This window comes from Balaenoptera ricei, chromosome 2 (genome assembly GCF_028023285.1).
Source record: "Balaenoptera ricei isolate mBalRic1 chromosome 2, mBalRic1.hap2, whole genome shotgun sequence".
NCBI classification, from domain to species: domain Eukaryota; kingdom Metazoa; phylum Chordata; class Mammalia; order Artiodactyla; family Balaenopteridae; genus Balaenoptera; species Balaenoptera ricei.
The window spans coordinates 3755246-3781676 of record NC_082640.1 but is presented as its reverse complement, the minus strand read 5'-3'; the positions used below and the strand labels follow the sequence as shown (position 1 = coordinate 3781676).

General features: G+C 40.1%; 1 protein-coding gene across 5 annotated transcripts in view; it reads left to right on the top strand.

Annotated features, from left to right (window-relative positions):
• Positions 1-26431, top strand: part of ARHGAP12 (Rho GTPase activating protein 12) — a 111545-nt gene that overhangs the window by 41136 nt on the left and 43978 nt on the right. For 4 of the 5 annotated variants that reach the window (XM_059909905.1, XM_059909876.1, XM_059909865.1 and 1 more), the window contains exon 4: positions 22940-23203. The exons of the other annotated variant lie outside the window; for it this stretch is intronic. In XM_059909905.1, the coding sequence (XP_059765888.1) occupies positions 22940-23203 (264 nt within the window). The remainder of the gene's footprint in view (positions 1-22939; positions 23204-26431) is intronic. 5 annotated transcript variants of the gene reach the window in all.

Genomic DNA, 26431 nt, shown 5'->3' with positions numbered 1-26431 from the left:
CAAAATATTAAAGGTAGAACTTAATTACTAGGGTTATTTGATGTAGATAGTTACATGTGTATCTACATTTGGTTCTTTTCTATGAAGTGATGTCAGGCTCCGTTTTCTGGATAAGCATTTTTCTGAGACCATAAGTCAGGATATTTGAAGATAGAATCTGCAGTGTCTTCCCTGTGTTTCAGAGAGGTTTGGACACATCAAATGAAACAGTAGTTTTTTTCTTCTCTTCCAGTTGTAGCGAGATGCAGTTGACATACAGCGCTGTGTACGTTTCTGTACAGCATGATGATTTGACTTATACACATAATGAAGTGATGACCACAGTAGGTTTAGTGAACATCCATCACCTCATGTAGGTACAACATTAAAAAAAAGAAAACAAAAAGAGTTTGATGAGAACTCTTAGGACTCACTCTCTTAACTTTCATAGGTAACATACGGCAGCATTAATTATATTAACCATGCTGTTCATTGCATCCCTTGTACTTGTTTATCTTAGAGCTGGAAGTTTGTGCCTTTTGACCCCCTCCACCCGGTTCCCCCTCCCCTCACAGCACCCTCTTCCCGCCTCTGGTGACCACAAATCTGATCTCTTTTCCTGTGAGTTTGTTTTTTGGAGTATAATTGACCTACAACACTATGTTAGTTCCCGGTGCACAACATAGCGACTTGATATTTCTATACATTACAAAATGGTCACCACTAGGGGCTTCCCTGGTGGCGCAGTGGTTAAGAAGTCGCCTGCCAATGCAGGGGTCACAGGTTCGAGCCCTGGTCCGGGAAGATCCCACATGCCGCGGAGCAACTAAGCCCGTGCACCACAACTACTGAGCCTGCGCGCCACAACTACTGAGCCCACGTGCTACAACTACTGAAGGCCGTGCTCCGCAACAAGAGAAGCCACCGCAGTGAGAAGCCCGCTCGCCGCAACTAGAGAAAGCCCGCATGCAGCAACGAAGACCCAACGCAGCCAAAAAAAAAAAAAAAGTAATTAATTTAAAAAAAATGATCACCACTAAACAATAGTTTTTTTTTTTTAAAATAAATTTATGTATTTATTTATTTATTTTTGGCTGTGTTGGGTCTTCGTTTCTGTGCGAGGGCTATCTCCAGTTGCGGCAAGCGGGGGCCACTCTTCATCGCGGTGCGCGGGCCTCTCACCATCGCGGCCTCTCGTTGCGGAGCACAGGCTCCAGACGCGCAGGCTCAGCAGTTGTGGCTCACGGGCCCAGTCGCTCCGCGGCATGTGGGATCTTCCCGGACCAGGGCTCGAACCCGTGTCCCCTGCACTGGCAGGCAGATTCTCAACCACTGCGCCACCAGGGAAGCCCTAAACAATAGTTTTTTAATACCCACTGTGAACTATCGGCTCTAATAGAACTGTTAGATTTTTTTCATATATATTTGTTAAATATTTTAATCATTTTTTATTTAGAAAGGAAAACACTGATGGAAAAGAATAAAATAAAACAAAAACCATAACTTTAGATTTAATGGAATAATTAAATAATTCGCATTCACTAAATATTTGTTGAGCACCAGCTGTGTACCTTGTATCGTGCGAGGTTCTGGGGATTTGACAGTGAGCACAGAGCATATCTTTTAATAGAGCCCTACTTTATGAATGCATACAGGATATCTATGTAGAACAGTGGATCATTTCTGTTGCTTACCTATTATCTCCCATAAGAAAATTTTAATTGGACATTCCCTGACCGCCAGGGGTTGTTAAAAGTACCTGCAGAGAATTGCCGGAAACCTTGTAGAAGCGTGTAGGCGCCGTTACTGTAACTGTGGAGGAGCTGTGTAGGAGATTCTAGTATGGCTCTGGTAGTGCAGGTGGCGGCGATTTTAGTTAAGGAATACATTTGATATAAAAACTGCCAGCCTAGTGTCAGTCTCTTAGTCTATATTGGCTTTTTTTAAAACTGGAGCCGGACGTGAGCGTGTTAGGTGCTTTGTGGGGGTGCAGGTAATTAGTAGGGTAAGGCAATGAACTACGTAATACAAGATCAGAGGTCAGAGGAAAGATACATGGGGAAGGATAAGTTAAATAAGTTAAATAATAAAGTTTAGCAAGAAAGCTAGAGATTCTGCACTTAATTTTTGTGACTATTTGACTTAGGCTAGGTCTAATAAAGTTATATTTTTTAAATAAAATTTTCCTTTTTTAAAGGAAACCACTGAAATTCTCTGTGATAAGTGTTTATTTCCGTAGTTAAGGAAGAGGAAATTTCTTATCTTTGAAATAGGTATTAAAACTAACATGTGAATTAAGAAAATCAGTTGAAACTCACTGTTAACATGGAAGTGACACTTGTATGTAGCTGAAGATTGCACTTTCTGTCCGTCCTTTCTGAGGTTTCTAGAGAAGGAGAATGTCAAGGTTGAAGGAATCTAAAGTTTGTAATTATTTGAAGTAATTACTTTGGAAGAATGCAGCACAATGCATATCCATCTAATTTTTGTGTGCTTGGTTTTAATAAAATCTAGCTTAACTTGAGGAGGGCATTTTCACAGGAGTTGGCAAACTTTCTCTGTAAAGAACCAGAGAGCAAATATTGTAGGTTTTGTGAGCTATGTGGTCTCAGTCACAAGTATTCAGTTCTGCCATTGTGGCATAAAGCAGCCAGAGACAGTGGGAACAAAGGAGCATGGCTGTGCTTCCGGCAAGCTTCATTTACACAAACAGGCAACAGGCTGCATTTGGACCGTATCTTGCCTGTCCCTTTACTATAAATAGGGAGATGCCGCAGTATTTTTTTTCCATTTTCATAGTTTTACCTTATTTTAAAAAGTATAAAATTCAGTAAAATACTCAAATACAAGACTGCAGAAACATTGCTATACAGAGAAATCTAAGGCTTCTGAAACAGAATTGTTGCCATTATTTGCTCAAAAAGTTCATCAGCTGGTATAAGACAGTTCAAATTTTATATATGAAAGGAAGCTTAGGAGTTTGATTTTGAAAATATGGAAGTGCAAGATGTTTAAAAGTTAAAAATTCTAAGCAAAAGGTCACAGCCTGCACCTATTATGATTACAGCTTCATTGGAGACATCAATAGGTTATACTTGAATAGTTTTATGGAGGCTTTTTTTTTTTTTTTCCTTTTTAATTCTAGTCTCTATTTTCCGTTTTTTTATAAAAGGAAGATAGATTTCTTCTTTGCCTTTTATATCTGTATTTTATAATTAAAATCTAACATTTTGTGCAGCTTATTAATGCATCACTTTTCTAGCCAGCAAAGTATGGTTTCAAAATTTTATCAGTTATCTGCAAAATATCTCCCTTGAGTATGTCAGGTTTTCCTTTACTTGATTTATTATGCTTACTGTAGAAAAGCATTGAGAAAGACCCATGTCATGTGGATGTTATTGCTAAATATTCAAGTAATGTAACATATACATAGAGATTAAAACTTTTTGTTTTTATAGAAAAACCATCTATTTTACGTTTTAGTTAAAGTAATTTTTCTCATTGACAGTTTTGTTACTATAATTTAAATGAGTTTATGGAGAAAAACAATCAGTTTATTCTTCACTTACAATAACTTAATCGCCAGCTGTTAAAGAACACGTGACATAATCAAGTGGGGAGGAATGTGACCTTTTTATCTTTTTAGCTACAGCTTTAAAGATTTAAATAGGAATTAATAAATCTCAGTGTTCCTATAAAAACTAAATATGCTGTAATTAGAAAAATGGTATGGATACTCTTAAAATAGTTACTTGCTCTGACACATACGTATCATAGATTTTATGTTAGTGCATTCACCAAAATAGAACGCGGAGCCTGAAAACTGTGATAACCAGACTTGTTCCTTCCTGTGGCCAGCCTTTTCTTCTCTTAAAAGGAACCAGGCGTCTCTATGCCACTTTCAGTATGTCTCATTCTGAAGAACAACAGTATCCCAAAAGGACAAACTAGGCAAGAAGTTAATAAAGAATTTAGATCTCTGCCGCAGTTGTTCTCTAGAGACTTCTGAACCCTGAATGAAAACCTTTTTACTTCTCCTGTGAATGTTCAGATACCTGATAAAAAGGAACAAACATATAAATAACTGATTTGGGGGACTTCCCTGGTGGCCCAGTGGGTAAGGCTCTGCGCTTCCACTGCAGGGGGGGCACAGGTTTGATCCCTGGTCGGGGAGCTAAGATCCCACATGCCTTATGGCCAAAAAACCAAAGCATAAAACAGAAGCGATATTGTAACGGATTCAATAAAGACTTTAAAAATGGTCCACATCAAAAAAATCTTAAAAAAAAAAAAGCTGATTGGAAACAGAGGGAGCCACCGTGTCTCAAGTGAGCCTTGGAACAGGGTAGAGTAATTGTGAGTCTTAGATGAGGATTGGGGTTAATTTGACTTATGGGAAACATGTCTTTTGTATTTAGGAATCTTTTCTGAAAATTCTGAACTGAGAGCTAGCTGTGATGAAGAAGAGAGGTTGGAAGGGGCTCTAAAAGGAGACCAAGGATCTTGGAAAACAAACTGCAGCTTTGACTAGCTTAACTCTCCGTTGACCTGGAGTACATTTGTTAGGTGGATTTTGTTTCCTGCATGTTAAAATATAAGTAGAATGTTTTATATTTTTCTCCCTGGGAATGGGGCTATATGAGGAGGTCAAGAGGAGCAAAAACAAATTGCTTTTAAACTTATAGCTGCTGATTGATTTTCCCGCCTCTTTTGGATTAATGGTCTTCAGTGTGTGTAAGATGTTGGGAAGCGGAAAACATGTAAAGCATCAGTGTTATTTTTAGGTAATGACCTCTAAAGGTAATGGTAAGCCTTACTTAATCAGTTTCAAGAGAAAAGGGCTCTGGGTATAAATCTATCAGTCAGGGTTCTCCAGAGAAACAGAACCCACAGGGTATATGTAGATACATATCAGAGCATATTTATTACAGGAATCAGCCCATGCTGTTCGGGAGGCTGAGAAGTCCCACAGTCCGCCGTATGCGAGCTGGAGAACAGGAGAGCCAGTAGCGTAATTCAGTCCAAGTCAGACACCCTGAGACCTGGGGCGGGGTGGGGGGAGGGGTATGTCTCGTGGTCCAAGGCCCAAGAACCTGGAGAGCCATCATCCTGGGGCAGGAGCCGTGGATGTCTCATCTCAAGCTGAGAGTGAATTTGCTCTTCCTCTGCCTTTCTGTTTTGTTGAGGCCCTGAACTGCTGGATGATGCCCACCCCCACTGGTGAGGACAGTCTTCTTGACGCAGTCTGCTGATGCAAATGCTAATCTCTTCTGGAGACACCCTTACAGACACACCCAGAAGTAATGTTTTACTGTCTATCTGGGCATCCCCTTAGCCCAGTCAAATTGACACATCCAGTCAATCATCACAATACCCAAAGGAATTGAAAGCAGGAACTACAACAGATATTTGTATATCTATATTCATAGTATTATTCATGATAGCCAAAAGGTGGAAGCAACCCAAGTTCCATCAGCAGATGCATAGAAAAAATTTTGGGTGTACATACATACAATACGATGTTATTCAGCCTTAAAAAGAAGTAAATTCTGACATATGCTACAGCATGGGTGAATCTTGAGGATGTTATGATAACTGAAATAAGCCAGTTACAAAAGGACAAGTATTGTGTGATTCCACTTATATGAGGCACCTAGAGTAGTCAGATTCATAGAAACAGAAAGTGGAATGTTGGTTGCCACTGGCTGGGGTAGAGGGGGATGGAGAGTATTGTGTAATGGGTACAGAGTTTCAGTTTTGCAAGATGAAAAAAGTTCTGGAGATGGATGGTATTGATGGTTCTAAAGAAAGAAGGGCTGGGAATGATTACCCAATGTCTAGACAGGTCTCAGCTTGTGAAACTTTAAGATGAACGGCTCAAAGAGGTGCTAGACTTTTGATCACTGTCATTATAGAACAATCCCATTCTACCTACCCTGCTTTATCCATTAGCTACTTGGAGAACTTGCTAAAGGGAACGCTATTCTCATTGTGGCTTATTATGAGGATCATAATTCTAAGTTCAGTGACTACATTTTTGGCTTAGAATGAACCCAAAATATCGATGACCATGAACAAGCCCTTCCTCCTTGCCTGCTCTAGACTTTCTGGGTAAACTTGAAGTTTTGAGTATTGACATCCATGGATATCATAAATGTTCTTGCCTTTGTAGCTTAGGCTATAGAACTTCCTAAAGGTCATTCCAGAATTGTTTTGTGGGTTTAAAACTAATGGCCTTTTTTTTCCCACAGATTTTTAATCTTCAAAATAAATGTGCTCCTTGAAGAATAAATTAGAAAATACAGGACTTCCCTGGTGGCGCAGTGGTTAAGAATCCGCCTGCCAATGCAGGGGACACGGGTTCGAGCCCTGGTCTGGGAAGATCCCACATCCACGGAGCAACTAAGCCTGTGCACCACAACTACTGAGCCTGCGCTCTAGAGCCCACGAGCCACAACTACTGAGCCCGTGAGCCACAACTACTGAGCCCATGTGCCTAGAGCCCGTGCTCCACAACAAGAGAAGCCACTGCAATGAGACGCCCGCGCACCGCAGTGAAGAGTAGCCCCCGCTCGCAGCAAGTAGGGAAAGCCCGCGTGCAGCAACGAAGACCCAACACAGCCAAAAATAAATAAATAAATAAATTTTTAAAAAGAGAAAGAAAATACAGATAAACAAAAACAAAACAAAACCAGCCATAATTCCATGAAATAAATTGCAAAATCTTACGTAGTGTGTGTGTGTGTGTTGTTTTTTTAAAAATAAATTTATTTATTTATTTATTTTGTTTTTGGCTGTGTTGGGTCCTCGTTGCTGCGCGGGCTTTCTTTTAGTTGTGGTGAGCAGGGGCTACTCTTCTTCGTGGTCCGTGGGCTTCGCATTGCGGTGGCTTCTCTTGTTGCGGAGCACAGGCTCTCGGTGCGCAGGCTTCAGTAGCTGTGGCTCGCAGGCTCAGTAGCTGTGGCTTGCGGGCTCTAGAGCGCAGGCTCAGTAGTTGTGGTGCACGGACTTAGTTGCTCCACAGCATGTGAGATCTTCCCGGACCAGGGCTCGAACCCGTGACCCCTGCATTGGCAGGCGAATTCTTAACCATTGTGCCACCAGGGAAGCCCCTTACGTAGTGTTTTGATCTTCTTTCATGCATGTATGTATGTGTGTGAAAGTATACACATATTTTTATATGTATAGATTCATACTATATGTATTTTAATACGTATTTTGAATATTTTTTAAGGAATTCAGGGCTTAAGTATTTCTTGCTGGGCAATCGAAATGATGGTAAATCATCAATTTTTTATTCACTTTGTATACTTAGACCTTCTTTCAGTATAGCTTTAAGGAAGTAATGATTTAAAACATAACTAACACTCAGTTTGGAATTAATATAATAATAGATTATCCAAGGAGTTGTATTACAGTGTTCTCATGCAGACTTGTTAATGAATTAGGACATGTGGTAAGTTAGAAACCCGTTTATTTAGTTGTATTATTCGAAATAACAATTTATAAATTACTTTCCTTAGATAATGAAAGTTTTTCAAAATATTTTATTTCCAGAATCTTATTTTTGAAAAGCAAAAAGGAATAGTCATTTGTCAGAAAATTAGAGGAAAGATAGTATGTCAGCCCTTTAAATGTATCCCATATTACTATGGATTAATTTTGTACCTTTTTGAAATTATTATATTTTTTGCTGTTGCCAGATGCCTCAGCTTCTAAGCTTAGATTTGTACATGTAGTACATGCTTTCAATAATTAAACACAGATGAATTATTTTTCCTTTGTAATTGTACCATAAACTTTTACCCTCTAGAAATTTCAGCAACAGGGTATTCTTTAGTCATCCCCTGGGTGCTGATCCTAGAGTTACCATTCAAGTTCCCAGGGAGGGAGATTTGTAACAATGAATGGCAGTGCACCAGGCCATTGCACTGTTGCTTCATCAGCATAAAATAGTAACTAAGTCTTGTTATCTCAGCATTATGTCCTGCTGAGGAATTTTGTTTGCTTAACTGACCAAGGACAAGCAACTCTGGATGAATACTTTTAACACAGATTAATAATGAGGTTTCATCAATAAATATTAGTATCTAGCCGCTATCCCCTTTACCTTTCTACTTTAAAACATACTCTGGACTGGGAAAGCAGTTACTGGGAAAACAGAAATCATCAGAGTCTGAGTCAGGGCTTGAGAAGGGATCTTCAGTTCTAGACTTTGAGAGCATATGATGATTAAGACGTGGTCTTGCTCTGAACTCTTCAGGGACCTACAGTTTACTGGGAGGCAGAAGAACAGCAAGTAATTACTGTGGGGTGTGCTGGGAACAGTTAGTACAGGTGAATACGAAGTGCTGCCAGTTGGCCCTATTTGATCTAGCGGCCACTGGCCAAGTGTGGTAATCGAACACTTTGAATGTGGCTAGTGAGGCTGAGGAACTGAATTTATTTTATTTATTTATTTATTTATTATTATTATTTTTTTTAGAAATTCATGTTCTTTTATTTATTTATTTATTTATTTATGACTGTGTTGAGTCTTCGTTTCTGTGCGAGGGCTTTCTCTAGTTGCGGCAAGTGGGGACCACTCTTCATCGCGGTGCGCGGGCCTCTCACCATCGCGGCCTCTCTTGTGGTGGAGCACAGGCTCCAGACACGCAGGCTCAGTATTTGTGGCTCACGGGCCCAGTTGCTCCGTGGCATGTGGGATCTTCCCAGACCAGGGCTCGAACCCGTGTCCCCTGCATTGGCAGGCAGATTCTCAACCACTGCGCCACCAGGGAAGCCCAATTTATTTTATTTTATTTCAGTTACTCCAAGTTAAAATTTTAAAACTCATACTTGATTCATTTATGGGAAAACTTTTAAGACTGTTTGGAATCATTTGAGTCTGTGAATCTAGTTTTCAACTGTAAATTTTACGAAATCTGTATACAGATCAAGTATTTTTGATGAAAGTTTAGGATCTGAATTGAGATATGCTATGAAATACATGCTGGATTTTGAGGACTTAGTCCAGAAAAAATAAAATATCTCAATAATTTTGATATTCATTATACAGTAAAATGCTAATATTTTGAATATTGGGTTGAATGAATATTAGAATTCATTTCACCTCTTTATTTTTACCTTTTTAATGTGGTCATTGGAAGACTTTAAACCACCTAGCTCATGTGATATTTGTGTTAGTGCTGCCCTAGAGGCACAGGAAATCTACAAATTCTGCCCTTGAGGAATAGAGGTCCATCGCAAAGAGAAAGTGACCTTTGAACCAACTCGTTATGGTTTATATGTGGTTCACGGGTTGGTGGTTGGGGACAGTATATTGTAGATAGAGGGATAATGATTTGAAGGTGTAACAAGGGAAAATAGCATGACATTAATAGAATTGTGAGTAACATGGCAGTTTTAGACAAAGAATGTAAAAACAGTCGCAATAAAAGGCAGAAAAGATTGTTTGGGACTGAAGTTTTTAGGAGCCTTCAGTTCTCTGCTGTGATATTTGAACTTCCACAGTCAATGAAATATTCATTGATGTTTTTGAAGTGGGTGAGTAACGAGATCAGATTTGTTTTTGGAGAATAACTCTTGGGACTGGAGGATCAGTTCGAGAAGGTGGAGAAATGGGACTTGTCCTCACTTATTCACCGCCTCGATTAAGGCGGTTGTCTTGGGATAGGAGAGGAAGGAATTCAAGACAGAGTAGGGGGAAGAGTTAGTAGAAGCTCACTGGGGTAAAGAGAAGAGACACAGGGTGACTTTGAGATCTCCCCCTGAGGAGCTCGCGATGCCGCTGTTCGAACTGATGAGGATACTAGGGTAGTGTGTTATGGACAGAGGCTGAGGCCGAGGAGGTGATGAGTCTGAGCGTCCGGAGGATGCATGCCAGTAGGTCTTTCACAACACGTCTGCTGTTCAGGGGAGGGAGGTGGGTGTTTGAGAGAGAGTTTGATTTTTTCGAAGCAATGGAGTCAGTTGAGATTTCCCAGGGAGACTGTAAACACAGGAGTAGGAAATTAACTTTAGTGCATGGATTTCATGATAGCTTCTTTAGTTCTATAAAGTAATTTTCCTTTAAGAACATCCTGAGTGTTTACCGTGCGCGAGTGCTGTGCTTGGCGCCAAAGACGAAGCGAGAAACCAGGCAGACGTTTCTGCCAGAAAGGCGATCGAGCTCCAGAGGGAAAGGCCGGCAGTCCATGTGGGATGACACTGCAGTGTCGTAAGTCCCACGACAAGCTGCAGGGTAGTTAGGCCCAGGAAGGGCCCACGTGAGGACAACAGAAGCTGACACTGGAGAGGTGTGGGCTTGATCTCCAAGGGGAAATTTGTCACTTGTCCCTTTTTGGCAGATCTTTTACTTATGATAAACCTCCCAACTGTACGCACACCCCCTCACGACTATGTATGTGTTGGGCCCCAGGACCCTGGGCTCTTCGCTGTGGTGTCTGTCAGCTGCTGTCTACCCACCCTGTAGGTCCAGAGTCTTGAACCACAGTGATTTCTGTTGATGGCGTGGCCTGGTTGCTCTGTTGGCAGCGGTTACGGCAGGTTTGGTGGCACAGGAATGACTCCAGTGTGTTTGTGTGGTTCCCAGAGCATCCGTCAGGCCTCCGTGCTTTCCCGCCTGGGACCTGCCTTGTTTATGTCTGTCGGGGAGGAGGCATAAGTGACGGACCTGTGATGATGTGAAGGGCTCCTTCAGGTTGTTGGCCACGGTCCGCGGAGCAGGGGGAGGACAGAAGCCAGGTGGAATGGGAGCCCTTAGTAGCTGAATGTAAGACAGCAAGCCCCGGAGGAGTTGGGCAGCCTTGGGTTGCAATAACTAGAAAACCAGTAAGAAAAAGAATTTATTTACCATGAAAATAGTATCTGTGAAAGCTTTTCACAGCATTGAATTCACTTAGCTACCAGTTATGTTTCATTATTGAAAGACTGCGTTTCATTTCCTTGTGTTATGTCAGCTTAAACACCTAAGACCGTGAGTGTTCTTGGAGGGTCCTCACCACTTCTCGGCGTCCCTGGCTTCCTCCTGCTTTCCTTAAAGATGCAGTTAAACCTGCCGGGAGCCTTTTCCCGACCACCCCATCTCACCCTCTTCTCTCTGTTGAGTGCTGCTTCTCTGTATAACTCTCAGCTCCTGCCCCTAGAGTCGTGTTCTGCCTGTCTCTTCCTCTTTGCTAGGCTGCTGGCCCTGAGGGACAGGGACTGTCTCATGTTCCTCTCCCACCGGGCTCATAATTAGTTCTTAAATGATAGCTAAATAAGTGAGTTGCAGAAAATATCAGAATACTGTACAGAGCTTGAAATCTCAGTGCAGCCATGCTTTAAGATATGAACACTTCAACTTGCAAGTGTTTGTATTTAAAAATTATTAAACAAAGGGTAATATATTTCCCTCCTCCCCCTAAAATTTGACTTTAAGTGAGAATATTGTCTTTTGGAAAGTTGCATTTTCCAGTTTAAAGTTGATGTGCAGGGCTTCCCTGGTGGCGCAGTGGCTAAGAATCCGCCTGCCAACGCAGGGGACACGGGTTTGAGCCCTGACCCGGGAAGATCCCACATGCCGCGGAGCAACTAAGCCCGTGCGCTACAACTACTGAGCCTGCGCTCTAGAGCCCATGAGCCACAACTACTGAGCCTGCACGCCACAACTACTGAGCCCGCGCGCCTAGAGCCCGTGCTCTGCAACAAGAGAAGCCACCGCAGTGAGAAGCCCACACACCGCAATGAAGAGTAGCCCCCGCTCGCCGCAACTAGAGAGAAGCCCACATGCAGCAACGAAGACCCAACGCAGCCTAAAATAAATAAATTTTTAAAATAAATAAATAAATAAATAAAGTTGATGTGCAATTTTCAGTTGTGAAACTAAAACAAATTTCAGTCCTATTTTAACTGAATATTGGCTTGTTGACCATATTTTTTCTTTTTGTCCTCATTCTGTTAACTGACCCAGTGTTATTATAATTAGCAATTATGGTAAAGCAGAGTTTAAGCAGGTAAATTACCAAAGGCACATAAATGTCTTTTTTCCACATGAATTAAAATAGAGTTTAAAAAGTAATTAGAATTCCATTTTGGAGTTTGATACTTTGGTATATGTTTTTTTCCCATAAATCTAAATCTAAAGGTATGGTTATAGGCTGCAGGGACTGATTATTCTGTAACATAAATTACTGATTATTCAGTAATATAGATATAATTTGGCATTTATGGTAAGGTAGATATAATACTTAAGTATTAGTACAGAGTAGCATATGCTAATTAAGAAACAAGAAGTGTAGCTAATATGTATTCTCCTGTTCTCTGAAGTTTATTTTAGAAACAATGACTGAATGTCAAAAGTAAAGAGGGCCAAATCTCAGTATTTTTGGTATTAAAGTAAGAATTCAGGTACAATCGAAGTTTAAAGTTACCTTCTTTATATATGGCTCCCCAGTTGTTCCTTTCTGTGGATAGTGGGAAGACTATTTTCGTCTGCATATAGATAGAAGTGGAACAGGCCAGGTCTTTTTTTAAATATTAAATTGGGTCATGTGCAGAGGTACAGGTCCCAGTTCAGTTGTTAATTAATGACAGATATGACCCATAAAATTAACTTTGTTTCTGTGTTCTCCTTTTAAAGATGTTTTTTTTGGTATGAAAAATCCACTTATTTTTGTTGCTGACAGTTAATGAACAAGGCTCTTCGTTCAGTTTAAGTGTGTAATACTTAAGTCATAAATATTTGAGAACTAATTTTTATTTGATTCATGTATTGGAAGTACTTCTTGTTGCTTATTCTTTTAAGACTTCTTCCTTTGAATTATCTGCAGAGTAAGAAGCTGGTGGTATGGACTTAAGAATTGTCTTTAAGTTTTTTATGTTTTTTTATAATACAAGTATATTGGACCAGGGGCCCGGTTTGCCCTAAGTCCATTCAGAAAGATTGAGTATCTTCTGAATAATAGTATACATAAAGATCACATAGGGTACTTAAAAATACAGATTCTTGACTCCCACCCCCATTACTGTCCACCCCCAGTAACAAGACTTTTAATCAGCACCCCTAGAGGAGTCTGCTATGGATGATCCACTGACCATCCCGTAAGAAACACTAGTTTGTATAGTGTTAATACTATTGCTGTCACTTTATGAGTCCAGTAGACTAGACGAATGCCCCAGATTCTTGTCCTAATCAAACTCTACGGGTAATAATTCTCATTGTGATGAAATTGGGTAATAAAGCACATAGAAAAAAATATAATTGCATTATGCAGAGAAAACTGATTTTTTAAATTTTTGGCCATGCCGAGTGGCTTTGGGGATCTTAGTTCCCCGACCAGGGATTGAACCCGAGCTCTCAGTAGTGAAAACGCCAAGTCCTAACTCCTGGACCACCAGGGAATTCCCGAGAGAACTGATTTAAAAATTTTTAAATTTTAATTAAAAAATTTTTTCTTCCAGTTTTAATGAGATATAATTGCCATACAGCACTGTGTAAGTTTAAGGTGTACATTATAATGATTTGCTTTACATACATCATGAGGTGATTATCTCAGTAAGTTTAGTGAACATCCATCTTCTCATATAGATACAAAATTTAAAAATAGAAAAAATTTTCTTTTTGGGATGAGAACTCTTAGAATTGACTTTCTTAACAACTTTCATATATAACAGACAGCAACATTAATTACATTTATCATGCTGTACATTGCACTCCTAGTACTTCTTTATCTTATATACCTTTTGATCACCTTCATCCAAGAACCACCTCTGGCAACCACAAATCTGATCTCTTTTTTAATGAGTTTATTTGTTTTTGAAGTATAATTGACCTACAACACTATGTTAGGTCCTGTTACACAAAATAGTGACTCAGTATTTCTGTCTTCTCTTCCCTTGTGTGACTTCCTGACTATCTTTATTGCTGTGTTTGGATTTCTTTCTCTTTTTTGTGTGTATCTATTATAGATTTTCGGTTTGTGGTTACCACGAGGTTTATATCTATCTATCTATCTACCTATCTATCTATCTATCTATCTATGATTATTTTAAGTTGCTGATCTCTTAAGTTCCAACGCATTTTAACAACCCTGCATTTTTACTTCCCTCCCCCCCCAGGTTTACTGTTTTTGACATCGTATTTTACACCTTTTCGTTTTTTGTATCACTTAATTACTTACTGTGGATAAGATGATTTTACTACTTTTGTCTTTTAACCTTCCTACTAGCTTTATATATGGTTGATTTACTACCTTTACTGTGTATTTGCCTTTACCTTTCATAATCTTTGTGTTTCTAGTTGTGGCCTTTTTCTCTTAGAGAAGTCAGTTTAACATTTCTTGTAAAGCTGGTTTGGTGGTGCTGAACTCTTAGCTTTTGCTTGTCTGTGAAACTTTTGATCTCTCCATTAGATCTGAGTGAAAACCTTGCCAGGTACTCATAATGTTTTAGCTTGTTTTTCTTCACACTTTAACATTTTAAGTTGGAAGTTCGATGCACTTTTATATTTTGCTTTTCTCATTAACCTCAATTTTTTTTTTATCATGTTAAGAAACCGTTAACATTTCATTGCTTTTATAGTATTGCCTTATATATTAGATCATTATTTACTTAACTATTCTTCTGTTGTTGGATGTTTAGATTGTTGCTAATTTCTTTCTGATAAATAACATTGGAATGAACATCTTTGTGGGAAAATTTTTTTTTATGTATACAATTTTTTTCTCCCCTTTCCCCTACAAATATTTTTAAAAGCTTTTGAAACATACTGTCAAACTGTTTTCCAAAAGGGTTCATCTAGTTAAAGTTACCAGCAGTAAACTAGAGTTAACATTCATCTTCACCAGCATTGTGTTCATTTAAAAAAAACCCATAGTTTTGGTTCACTAGACAAAATGGTATATAATTATGTAAACATCCTTTGTTGTGGTTAATACATGTTTTGGGTGTATGTAAAAATAAGTTTGATATTTTATACTAAGTATTTTTTCTACCAAGAGTTTAAGTTTTCATGAGTTCTTGAAGAAACTTGTTAGTGATCAATCAGTGGTCATTCCCTTGAATTTTTCTCAGTGGTTTGAGTAGTTGATAATTAACAGGGACAGTGTCTTTTTGCCACAGATCAGAATATTAAAAATACTGGGTCCTTTTCTGTTCTCTTTCTGCACATTTTGGAAATTGAAGGTTTAAGCTGATCGTAAGTTTGGAGTTAATTTATTAAGAAAACAAAGTTCTTATTTCTACTAGAAGCTGTTTGTAACAGCAAATAAGCAATATTTCAAATGAACATCTGTCCAAAAATTTAGTGGTAAGAGCGTGAAATATTAAAGTTTTACCATTCATCCACCATCAGTAAACCTCTTCTTTTTTTTAAAATTAATTAATTTATTTTTGGCTGTGTTGGGTCTTTGTTGCTGTGTGCGGGCTTTCTCTAGTTGCAGCGAGCAGGGGCTACTCTTCGTTGCGGTGCGTGGGCTTCTCATTGCGGTGGCTTCTCTTGTTGCGGAGCACGGGCTCTAGGCACACGGGCTTAGTAGTTGTGGCTCATGGGCTCTAGAGTGCATGTGGCTCGCGGGCTTAGTTGCCCCGTGGCATGTGGGATCTTCCCGGACCAGGGCTCGAACCCGTGTCCCCGGCATTGGCAGGCGGATTCTTAACCACTGCACCACCAGGGAAGCCCCGTCATGTCTTCTTAACTCCTGAATCTAGTGGTTGTTTCACGGCTCTCGTATTGAAGTCTTCAGAGTGAAACAAGTTCCCCTTCTTTTGAAATTTTCCTTCTCCTTGACTTTTAAATACCATCTTTTCCTGTCAGGCTGTCTACTTCTGACTTTCTGTTTCCTTTAGTGGATCCTCTTACTTTGCTTAGTACCTTAATTATATTAATTGCATCAGTGGTTGTAGTAACACCGCCAGAGGTCACGGTGCCAGGCCGCAGGCTAACTTCATGCCTGTGTCCTCACTTTACCTCGTAACGCGGCTGCGTGGTGCTCCCCGGGGCCTGTCCCCTCTCCCTCTGTGCGCTCTCTTACGGTCTGGCCCCACCAGTGTGCTGATGGCCTTTATGTTTTTCGCGCTGATTCTGTACTGAGCTCCCCATCTGGGTACCTGGCAGTCTGAGCGTTTCCACCTGGGCTTGAAAAGGAGTTCCAGCCTACCACAGTCTAAGTGGAGCTCCTCTGTGTTCCTCTCTTCATCCTGCTCTTCATCTCGACATTACTTAACCCAGGGTTAAACACACGCACACCAAAAAACATGCTTCACATAAACAGACATACAATCTGCATGCTAACATAGCTTCCTAATTGTTTCTCGCACCTGGCCCTGCTTCTCTATTCCTACTCCTCTTGTCCTGTTGCCTCTCTCGTCTTCTGTCTGTACCGACCTCCTAACTGACCGCTGCCTCTAATTGTGTTCATCTAAAATCTGCAGTATTTCAAAATTTTGACTCAGAATGTACTTCCTGGCTTTCCTTCTCCAGTTATTCCCTACATGCTGCTGGGTAACGTCTGCTGCTGAACATGACACACAAACTCTCCTTGTTCTGGCATTTGCTTCTCTTTACATCTTTCCCGTGCCTCTCCTCTCACCTGCCCTCTGAGCCGGCATCCTTCCCTGAGTGCACCGTGCTTTTTTTTCAGACGTTTGTTCTTCTGCCCCCTGTGTCCCCTGCTTTGACCTGGCTAATTCTGATGTATTCATTTCTGAGGCTCATTCCCTTGGTTCCAAGTCTCTTTGATTTTGCTCCTACACTGTCCCATGTGTAGCTCTAGCATGAGGTCTGTTATGCATTTAAATGACCTTTGTTTCACGTTCTTTTACTACATTATGAGGTCCTGGAAGACAAGACTAATTTTTAATCGTATTTGTAACCTTAGCACCGCTGCGTGTTTGACGCTTAGTCCACTTTTAGTCCTGTCTTAAATGGTGACACAGTTGTCCATCCTTGTTCCCAAGCTAGAAATGTGGATGATTCCTAGTTTCCTCTCTTTATCACGTGTAACCATTTCCAAGTCCTTCAGTTTTGCTTTTACTTGGGTATATATGTTTGCATTCTTTTGTTCACTTGTTTGTTGATTCAACAAATTTCCTTCAGTGCTCCTGTATGCAAGGCTGTGAACTAACTATACTGTGTGCCAAACATTGCATTGAATTTATAGAATTTATAGATTAATTTTTTGAGAAGGAACACATTTACAAAATTAAGGAACAACAGTTTATCTAGAAGTACTCCTCATTTTTTTTTTAAGCTTATTTTTTTTAAAGCTTTTTGTTAAGCTTATTAACTGTGTTTTAACAATTCTTAGTGTGAATGAGATTTTTAAAATTCTGTTACAGTTTCTAACTTGTCATTGCTCATGTATCAGAAACTGATTTTAAATGATCTTTTTATCTGGCCAACTTATTAAACTTCTTAGTAGTTTTCATGGACTTAGGTTTTCAAATATTCATTATGTCAGTGACAAATATCAGGGTTGTTTTCCTACTGGGTATTTATGAGTTAACTCATTTTTCATGTCTCAGTACATTTCATATCTTAGTATTGTACATTTGTTGAATAAAAGCCATGGTACTTGGCATGCTGGGATTTTTCTTCTTTTGGCTGTGCTGCGTGGCTTTCAGGATCTTAGTTCCCTGACCAGGGATTGAACCCAGGCCCCCTGCAGTGGAAGCGCCAAGTCCTAACCACTGGACTGCCAGGGAACTCCCCCTGGAATTATTCTTGACTTTAATGAAAATGCTTCTCTCAGTGTCTTGCTGAGTATGATGTTTATTTTGAATAATAATTTAAAAAATCAAATTAAGGAGGCATCACCTGTTCCTCACTTGCTAAGAGTTTTATCCTGAATCCATGTTGAATTTTATCAATAGCTTTGTTGGTGTCTGTGGAGATGATCAAGTTAATCTGTTAATGTAAAGAATTACAGTAAGAGATTCCAGAAGACAGACTCCCTTAATATTTCTGCTTTTTCCTGATTTATTTAATGCAGTGCTAGATTTGAGTGCTAATGTTTTATTTAGTATATTTTCATTTATATTTATAAGTGAGATTGGTTTGTACTTTTCTTTCATTTAATTTTCTGCTTTTGTTTCAGAATTATGCTAGCCTTATAAACTTTGTTAAGGCATTTCAGTTTTTTTAAATTGGGGAAAACTGTTTAAATTTGAATTGTTTAAACGACAGGAATGAGTTATTTCTTAAAGCTGTAGTACAATGTGTCTCTAACATTGTTTAGAAAGTTGCTGTTTCTTGGCGTCTTTATTTCCCCAAGTCTAGTGAAGTATCAGGAGCAAAGAACTTTAACACTTGTTGAATTTTCTAGATAAGGTCCTGGGAAATGATTTACTATATAGAATTGCTTGTTATATTAACAGAGTTGGTTTTAGTCAGAGAAGCACTGTTATCCAGCTAAGTCATCAGGATCTGGAATTAGTCTGGAAGAGAAACACATGGAAATCTGTCTTCATGGATAGACTTTCTTCATAGAAAAATGCTCTTTGGTGATAGTCTAAATTCAAAGCTAACATTTATAGGAAAATGGTCTAATTTGTATCACTGAGTACAATATTTGCATAATTACCATGTTTAAAAAGACCAAAGGTAACCGTTTTATAAATGTATTCAGGTGTTGGGTTAGTTTTACTATTTTCTTTCATTTTTATTTTTCTATTTTTGGCTGCGTTGAGTCTTTGTTGCTGCACGCGGGCTTCCTCTAGTTGCAGCAAGCGGGGGCTACTCTTCGTTGCAGTGCACGGGCTTCTCATTGCAGTGGCTTCTCTTGTTGCGGAGCACGGGCTCTAGGCGCACGGGCTTCAGTAGTTGTGGCTCGTGGGCTCAGTAGTTGTGGCTCACGGGCTCTAGAGCGCAGGCTCAGTAGTTGTGGCGCACGGGCTTAGTTGCTCCGCAGCATATGGGATCTTCCTGGACCAGGGCTCGAACCCGTGTCCCCTGCATTGGCAGGCAGATTCTTAACCACTGAGCCACCAGGGAAGTCCCTACTGTTTTCTTTTGTAAAGCTTATTCTGTAATTTAGATTCATTATAATTAATTTATAGGCAAATAATATTTTAGAAGTTAAAGTACCTTAATTTCAGTAAAACTGATTCAGTGTATCCATCCACATTTCCCTTTTATAAAATTTTTATTAGAGTCTAGTTGATTTACAGTGTTGTGTTAGTTTCTGCTGTACAGCAAAGTGACTCAGTTATACATATACATATATCCACTCTTTAATTTTAGATTCTTTTCCCTTATAGGTCATTACAGAGTATTGAGTAGAGTTCCCTATGCTATGCAATAGGTTCTTATTAGTTATCTATTTTATATCTAGTAGTGTGTCTATGTCAATCCCAGTCTCTCAATTAATCCCTCCCTCCCCCTTCCCCCTTGGTAACCAAAAGTTTGCTTTCTACATCTTTGACTCCATTTCGGTTTTGTAAATAAGTTTATTTGTACCATTTGTTTAGATTACACATATAAGCAATATCATATGATATTTGTCTTTCTCTGACTTACTTCACTCAGTACGGCAATCTCTAGGGCCATCCATGTCACTGCAGGTGGCATTATTTCATTCTTTTTCATGGCTGAGTGATATTCCATTGTGTATATGTACCACATCTTCTTTATCCATTCCTCTGCTGAATTTAGATTGTTTCCATGTCTTGGCTATTGTGAATAGTGCTGCTGTGAACATAGAGGTGCATGTATCTTTTTGAATTATAGTTTTGTCTGGGTATATGCGCAGGAGTGGGATTGCTGGGTCATATGGTTACTCTATTTTTAGCTTTTTAAGGAACCTCCATACTGTTCTCTATAGTGGCTGAACCAGTTCACATTCCCACCAACAGTGTAGGAGGGTTCCCTTTTCTCCACACCCTCTCCAGCATTTATTGTTTGTAGATTTTTTGATGATGGCCCACATTTCCCTTTTTTTTTTTTAAACATCTTTTTTGAAGTATAATTGCTTTACAATGGTGTGTTAGTTTCTGCTTTATAACAAAGTGAATTAGTTATACATGTACATATGTTCCCATATCTCTTCCCTCTTGCATCTCCCTCCCTCCCACCCTCCCCATCCCACCCCTCTAGGTGGTCACAAAGCACCGAGCTGATCTCCCTGTGCTATGCGGCTGCTTCCCACTAGCTATCTATTTTACATTTGGTAGTGTATATATGTCCATGACACTCTCTCACCCTGTCACATCTCACCCCTCCCCCTCCCCATATCCTCAAGTCCATTCTCTAGTAGGTCTGTGTCTTTATTCCCGTCTTGCCACTAGGTTCTTCATGGCTTTTTTTTTTTTTTTTCCTTAGATTCCATATATATGTGTTAGCATACTGTATTTGTTTTTCTCTTTCTGACTTACTTCACTCTGTATGACAGACTCTAACTCCATCCACCTCATTACAAATACCTCCATTTCATTTCTTTTTATGGCTGAGTAATATTCCATTGTATATATGTGCCACATCTTCTTTATCCATTCATCTGTCGATGGACATTTAGGTTGCTTCCATGTCCTGGCTATTGTAAATAGAGCTGCAATGAACATTTTGGTACATTACTCTTTTTGAACTATGGTTTTCTCAGGGTATATGCCCAGTAGTGGGATTGCTGGGTCGTATGCTAGTTCTATTTGTAGTTTTTTAAGGAACCTCCATACTGTTCTCCATAGTGGCTGTATCAATTTACATTCCCACCAACAGTGCAAGAGTGTTCGCTTTCCTCCACACCCTCTCCAGCATTTATTGTTTCTAGATTTTTTGATGCTGGCCATTCTGACCGGTGTGAGATGATATCTCAGTGTAGTTTTGATTTGCATTTCTCTAATGATTAATGATGTTGAGCATTCTTTCATGTGTCTGTTGGCAATCTGTATATCTTCTTTGGAGAAATGTCTATTTAGGTCTTCTGCCCATTTTTGGATTGGGTTGTTTGTTTTTTTGTTATTGAGCTGCATGAGCTGCTTGTAAATCTTGGAGATTAATCCTTTGTCAGTTGCTTCATTTGCAAATATTTTCTCCCATTCTGAGGGTTGTCTTTTGGTCTTGTTTATGGTTTCCTTTGCTGTGCAAAAGCTTTTAAGTTTCATGAGGTCCCATTTGTTTATTTGTGTTCTTATTTCCATTTCTCTAGGAGCTGGGTCAAAAAGGATCTTGCTGTGATTTATGTCATACAGCGTTCTGCCTATGTTTTCCTCTAAGAGTTTGATAGTGTCTGGCCTTACACTTAGGTCTTTAATCCATTTTGAGTTTATTTTTGTGTATGGTGTCAGGGAGTGTTCTAATTTCATACTTTTACATGTACCTGTCCAATTTTCCCAGCACCACTTATTGAAGAGGCTGTCTTTTCTCCACTGTATATGCTTGCCTCCTTTATCAAAGATAAGGTGACCATATGTGCGTGGGTTTATCTCTGGGCATTCTATCTTCCCTTTTTTAATTCAGTGTTTTCAAGTGTTCATAAAACGGTGTATTATAGAAGTAATTGAACATCTGAATAATTCTAGGACTAATATGGCAAAGGTTCTCAACCAGGGGCAGTTTGTCCCCATGAGACATTTGGCAGTGTCTGGAGACTCTAATTGTCACAGTGAGGGGAAGCCACTGTCATCTAGTGGGTGGCGGCTGGAGATGCTAGTGAACATTCTACAACGCCCAGGATAGCCTCCCGCAAAAAGAATGATCTCTTCCCAAATGTTAGTGGTGCTGAGGTTGAGAAACCCTCTTGTAAAAGGAAAGATGTACACACAGATACAAACACACAGTATTAAAAAGGCGTACTTTTTCTTTCAGTAGTTATAATTCTAACTTACTACGGTTTACAGTGTCCTTCTGCAAAGTGTATGAAGAGTGTTCTGCTCTTGACTGACATCTAGTGAGACATTTAAAAATAAAAAGTAAAACTGAAGGTTGAGACTGAATAAGCATGTAAATCAGAGTTACTACTAATTGTTTTTCCAGTCTTAGGAAATTCACAAATAAGTAGACTAGGAAGAGAGGAAAGATTTGTTTATGGCTACTGAGAAATTATGGCTGAGAAGTAGTATGTGGTAAATTCTTAAATGCAGTATCTCCTTTGTCTTTTACTTATATTCTTGATTTAATATTAGAGCTTAGGATATGAAATCTTTCTTTTGACAGTTTTCTGAATAAATGCTGAGTTACCCATATGTAAGCTTTTTATATTTTAAAAATTGCCTAAAATCATAGAATTTTAGAGCCTATGGGGACCTACGTGGTTTAATCCAGTTTCTTCACTTACAGAGATTAAATAGTTCAGTTTCAGAGAGATGAAGTGATCTTTTCCGTTGTCTTACAACTTGTTAGGCCAGATCTTGAACTGGAACCCACAGCTCCTGACTTCTAGTCGAGTATTCTTTCAGGGTGAGGGGAAGTAATTAAGCACACTTTAAAAAAAAAAAAAAATTAATTAATTAATTAATTTATTTTTGGCTGCGTTGGGTCTTCGTTGCTGCGCACGGGCTTTCTCTCGTTGCGGCGAGCGGGGGCTACTCTTCGTTGCGGTGCGCGGGCTTCTCATTGCGGTGGCTTCTCTTGTTGCGGAGCCCGGGCTCTAGGCCTGCAGGCTTCAGTAGTTGTGGCTCGTGGGCTCAGTAGGTGTGGCTCGTGGGCTCTAGGGCGCAGGCTCAGTAGTTGTGGCGCACGGGCTTAGTTGCTCTGCGGCCTGTGGGATCTTCCCGGACCAGGGCTCGAACCCGTGTCCCCTGCATTGGCAGGCGGATTCTCAACCGCTGCGCCACCAGGGAAGCCCAAGCACACTTTGGATTCTCTTTAAAGCTTATGTTTTTTTCAAACTATGAATATTAAAACTGTTAAATTCTTATTTCCTTAAAAAGAATATATACACCTGTATATATGTTTTAAAATGAATTAGTATTTATGTTTATAAATCTCATGTTTAATTATAAGCGTTATGCCAGTTTAAACATGGATATTTCACATTTTTCACAGGCGACAACACCTCCAAATCAAGGGCGGCCAGATTCTCCTGTCTACGCTAACCTGCAAGAACTGAAAATATCCCAGTCGGCTCCCCCCCCGATCCCTGGAAGCCCAGCAGTTCAGATTAATGGAGAATGGGAAACTCATAAAGATAGTTCAGGGCGTTGTTATTACTATAACAGAGGAACACAGGAAAGAACTTGGAAACCCCCTCGTTGGACTCGAGATACAAACATAAGCAAAGGAGATTCCCAGAGTCCAGGAGATCAAGAGGTATGAGGAGTTAGGGGGTCAACCAGTGAGTTACCAAGCTTTTTCTCTTCTTGTTCCTCAAAGAAGTGAATAGGTTTGCTTCTAACCCTTGAAATCTCTAAGATACTAAATCTTTTTCCCACGTTTTATTATATTACTGCTTGTTGCTTCCTAATCTCTAACTAGTGGACAGCGGCTAGCCTTGTAGCATGCTTACTAGTTCCGGAATTAACTGGGTTAATGTTGCCTAGAGCCAGTAGTTTCCTTCATGCGCTAGAAGATACTAATTCAATCATTGTTATTGCCCAAGGAGTGACATCTTTTAGAAAAAGGAGAGAAGATATGTGATATGATTTAGCCAAACAAATAAAAACAAAGTTATTTAATTGACACTTTTCTTTATGGTTTGGTGGGGCTAGCAAGATACTTGTCAGTTTTTGTTAGAGATACAAGATCACTTTTTATTTCTATGTAGGGGAAATAAGTGTAATTCCTTTGCTGTGAACGGACCACCCTCGAAGTCTGACAGTTCACTCTGTATCGTTCTTTTCTCTAACACGTGTCCATGCTGTCTCCCCACCTGCCTTGGTCTCACCCCCCTCCCACCTCTCAGAGGGTGGTGCGGTGAATTGGTCAGCGGGGTTTTGAGAAACACTTATCTCCGAGGCCTGGAGAGAGTCCTTGGGACTGTTCAGATGTGCAGGAGAAGCTTGGGCAGGGTGGATAGAGTGGAGTTGAATCCTGCTGTTTGGTAGACGGCGGCCCCCGCACCCGCACAGGACACCTGCTCTTAGAGAGAGCGGCTGGCTTGCACAGTAAGAACAGAACTCCAGTTAGGTAGGAGCTGGAGAAGTCAGGTAACACATCCTGTATCTAGCAGAATCTGAAAGCTTCTTATAGTTAATGACCCCTCGTCTTATCCCGTTTTTCAGTTGTATATTTATAGCTTTGCTTTGGTGGTAACTTGCACTTTTAGTGTTCAGGAATGAGGTGGAGGATAGTGAGAAATTGTTCATGTGTTACTATAATAGGAAAATGTTAGGAAAGTTATTTGAATTTGTGTGTCCAGAAAGATTTGAAAATAAGTTGTCCTGTGTATCAAAGTAAAATCTTATAATTTGGAAAATTTAGGGTAAGGGCCAAATTGTAGAATAATTTAAAGAGATTTGAAGTATACATGGGAACTTTAACAACCCTTCTTAGCTTTCTGTTTCAGTGACTAGATGGGAGTGATTAGTATGTCAGAGTCTGAGCTCACACCACTCACTCTCTGCAGGTATTGTGTAAAATAGGTATTTCCAGAGTGGCTGGAGCATATCTTCCAGTAACTTCTTGAGAAAGGTTGTGCATGGGAGGCAACACTGAGACTTTGTGTGTGAAGAAGTCTGTATTCTGCCCTCCTATTTAATCGATAGTTGGCCTGAGTGAAGAAGTCTAGGTTGGAAATCATTTTTTCTCACAGTTGCAAGGCATCTTGAACTTGACCTTACGGCGATCTCAGTTGGCTGCGTGTGGGGTGTCTCCAGGGTTGGAACCATTCGGTCTTCCCTTTCAGGCTGACCCGTCTCTGCAGAAGTCTTCACGCCTGGACAGTAAGGGCCGCCTGGGTCTTGGTACCCGGCGTTTAGTTTGCACGTAGTTCCTTAGTCTCCCCGCTTTCTGTTTGGTACCTGCGTCCCAGCCGTGCCTGTTGTCTTCCAACTCAGCATCCCTCTTGAGAGGGAGTAAAACCCTACACTTGGGCTGGAATGAGGGAGGGGTGCACACCTAGTGGCCAGGCATGAGGAAGGGGAGTCTGGCGATTTCAGCCCTCAGTTCAGTACCCGCGGTTCCAGGAGGACCTAATACTGTCAGTTCCTGGGCCATTTGAAGATTTCGCTCTGCAGACCTGTTGGATTTCATCTTCCCTCCCCGGCGCCCACCCCCTCTACCAGTTTAGATTCTGCTTTCTTTGCGGATAATTTAGGTGTTTGTTCCTCTGCTTCTCAGCCTCCAGAGTTTTGTGGCTGTTGTGTCTCCTTGTGTTCTCCCTGTTCTTGACGGTTCGGGTCTTTCTAGGCTTGTTTCGATACTTTTATTTTAGTAGGGTTTGAGAGGGGGCAGGTGCTCGCCCTCTCGTCCGAACTCAGAAGCTTGTCATTTCAGTGGTTGCCCTAGAACAGTGGTTCTCACGTGGGGCAGTGTTGTCTCCGGGGGGACCTAGGCAACGTCTGGGGATATTTTGGGTTGTCACAACTCAGCGAGGGCTACTGGCATCTCGTGGGTAGAGGCCAGAGAAGCTGTTGAGCATCCTGTGATTCACAAGACAGCTCCCACCACGAGGAACAATCTGGCCCTAACTGTCCACGGTGCTGCTGATGAGAAACGCCGCCTTAGAAGTTGTAACTGGCGTACTTATCAAAGTCTGCGGTTAATCAGCATCTTCTTGCTCCTTGAAACCGTACAAGAACTATACGTGCAGTGGTGCTATTGTTGTTTATTTTATTTCTATTTTTTAGCTCCCTTACTACTTGTTCTACATGGTGACTCTTAAAATTTATCCTCATACGTACCACTTTCTTTTTTCACATTTCTTAGGCAAATTAGGTTATCTTGGATAACTTTATACTGTCTTAAGTACCTACTTTTAAATTTCCTTAGTGAGCCTCTGTTAGTGATAGAATCTTAGTTTTCATTTGCCTGCAAATTTATTTTTCATCCTTATTTTTCAAGAATATCTTTGCCTGGTACACAGTTCTAAGCTAATTGCTTTTTATTTTTCCCTTGTTCGTTGAAGACTTTATTCTCATGTTTTCTGGCTTCCATTGTTGATGTGGAAGATTCAACTTGTAGGTCTCTTCTTGCGGGTGGCTTTGAGGATCTCGTGTCTGTAATTTCACTATGATGTGATTAGGTGAAGTTATCTTTTTTATTTCCTTCCGGGGCTTTGTTGGGAATCCCAAATTTGAGGCGTTCCATCTTTGATTAGTTCTGGAAAAACTCTTAGGCGTTGTCTATATACAGCTCCTGTCCCATTTTCTCTTTCCTCTTGTTTTGGGACTTTGATTAGATGAACGATTAATTTGCTTACTCCGTTTATCATGTCTCTTGATTTCCCTTATACTTTAACATTTTATTGCTGTGTCTCTCTCTGCTTGTTCCCAGTCATTTCCAAGTCAAGCTCCTGTTTACTGTTTTTCTCTTCATCATGTATGTTTGTTTGATATTAAACCAACCCTTGAATTTAAAAAATGTGTTATTTTTAATTTG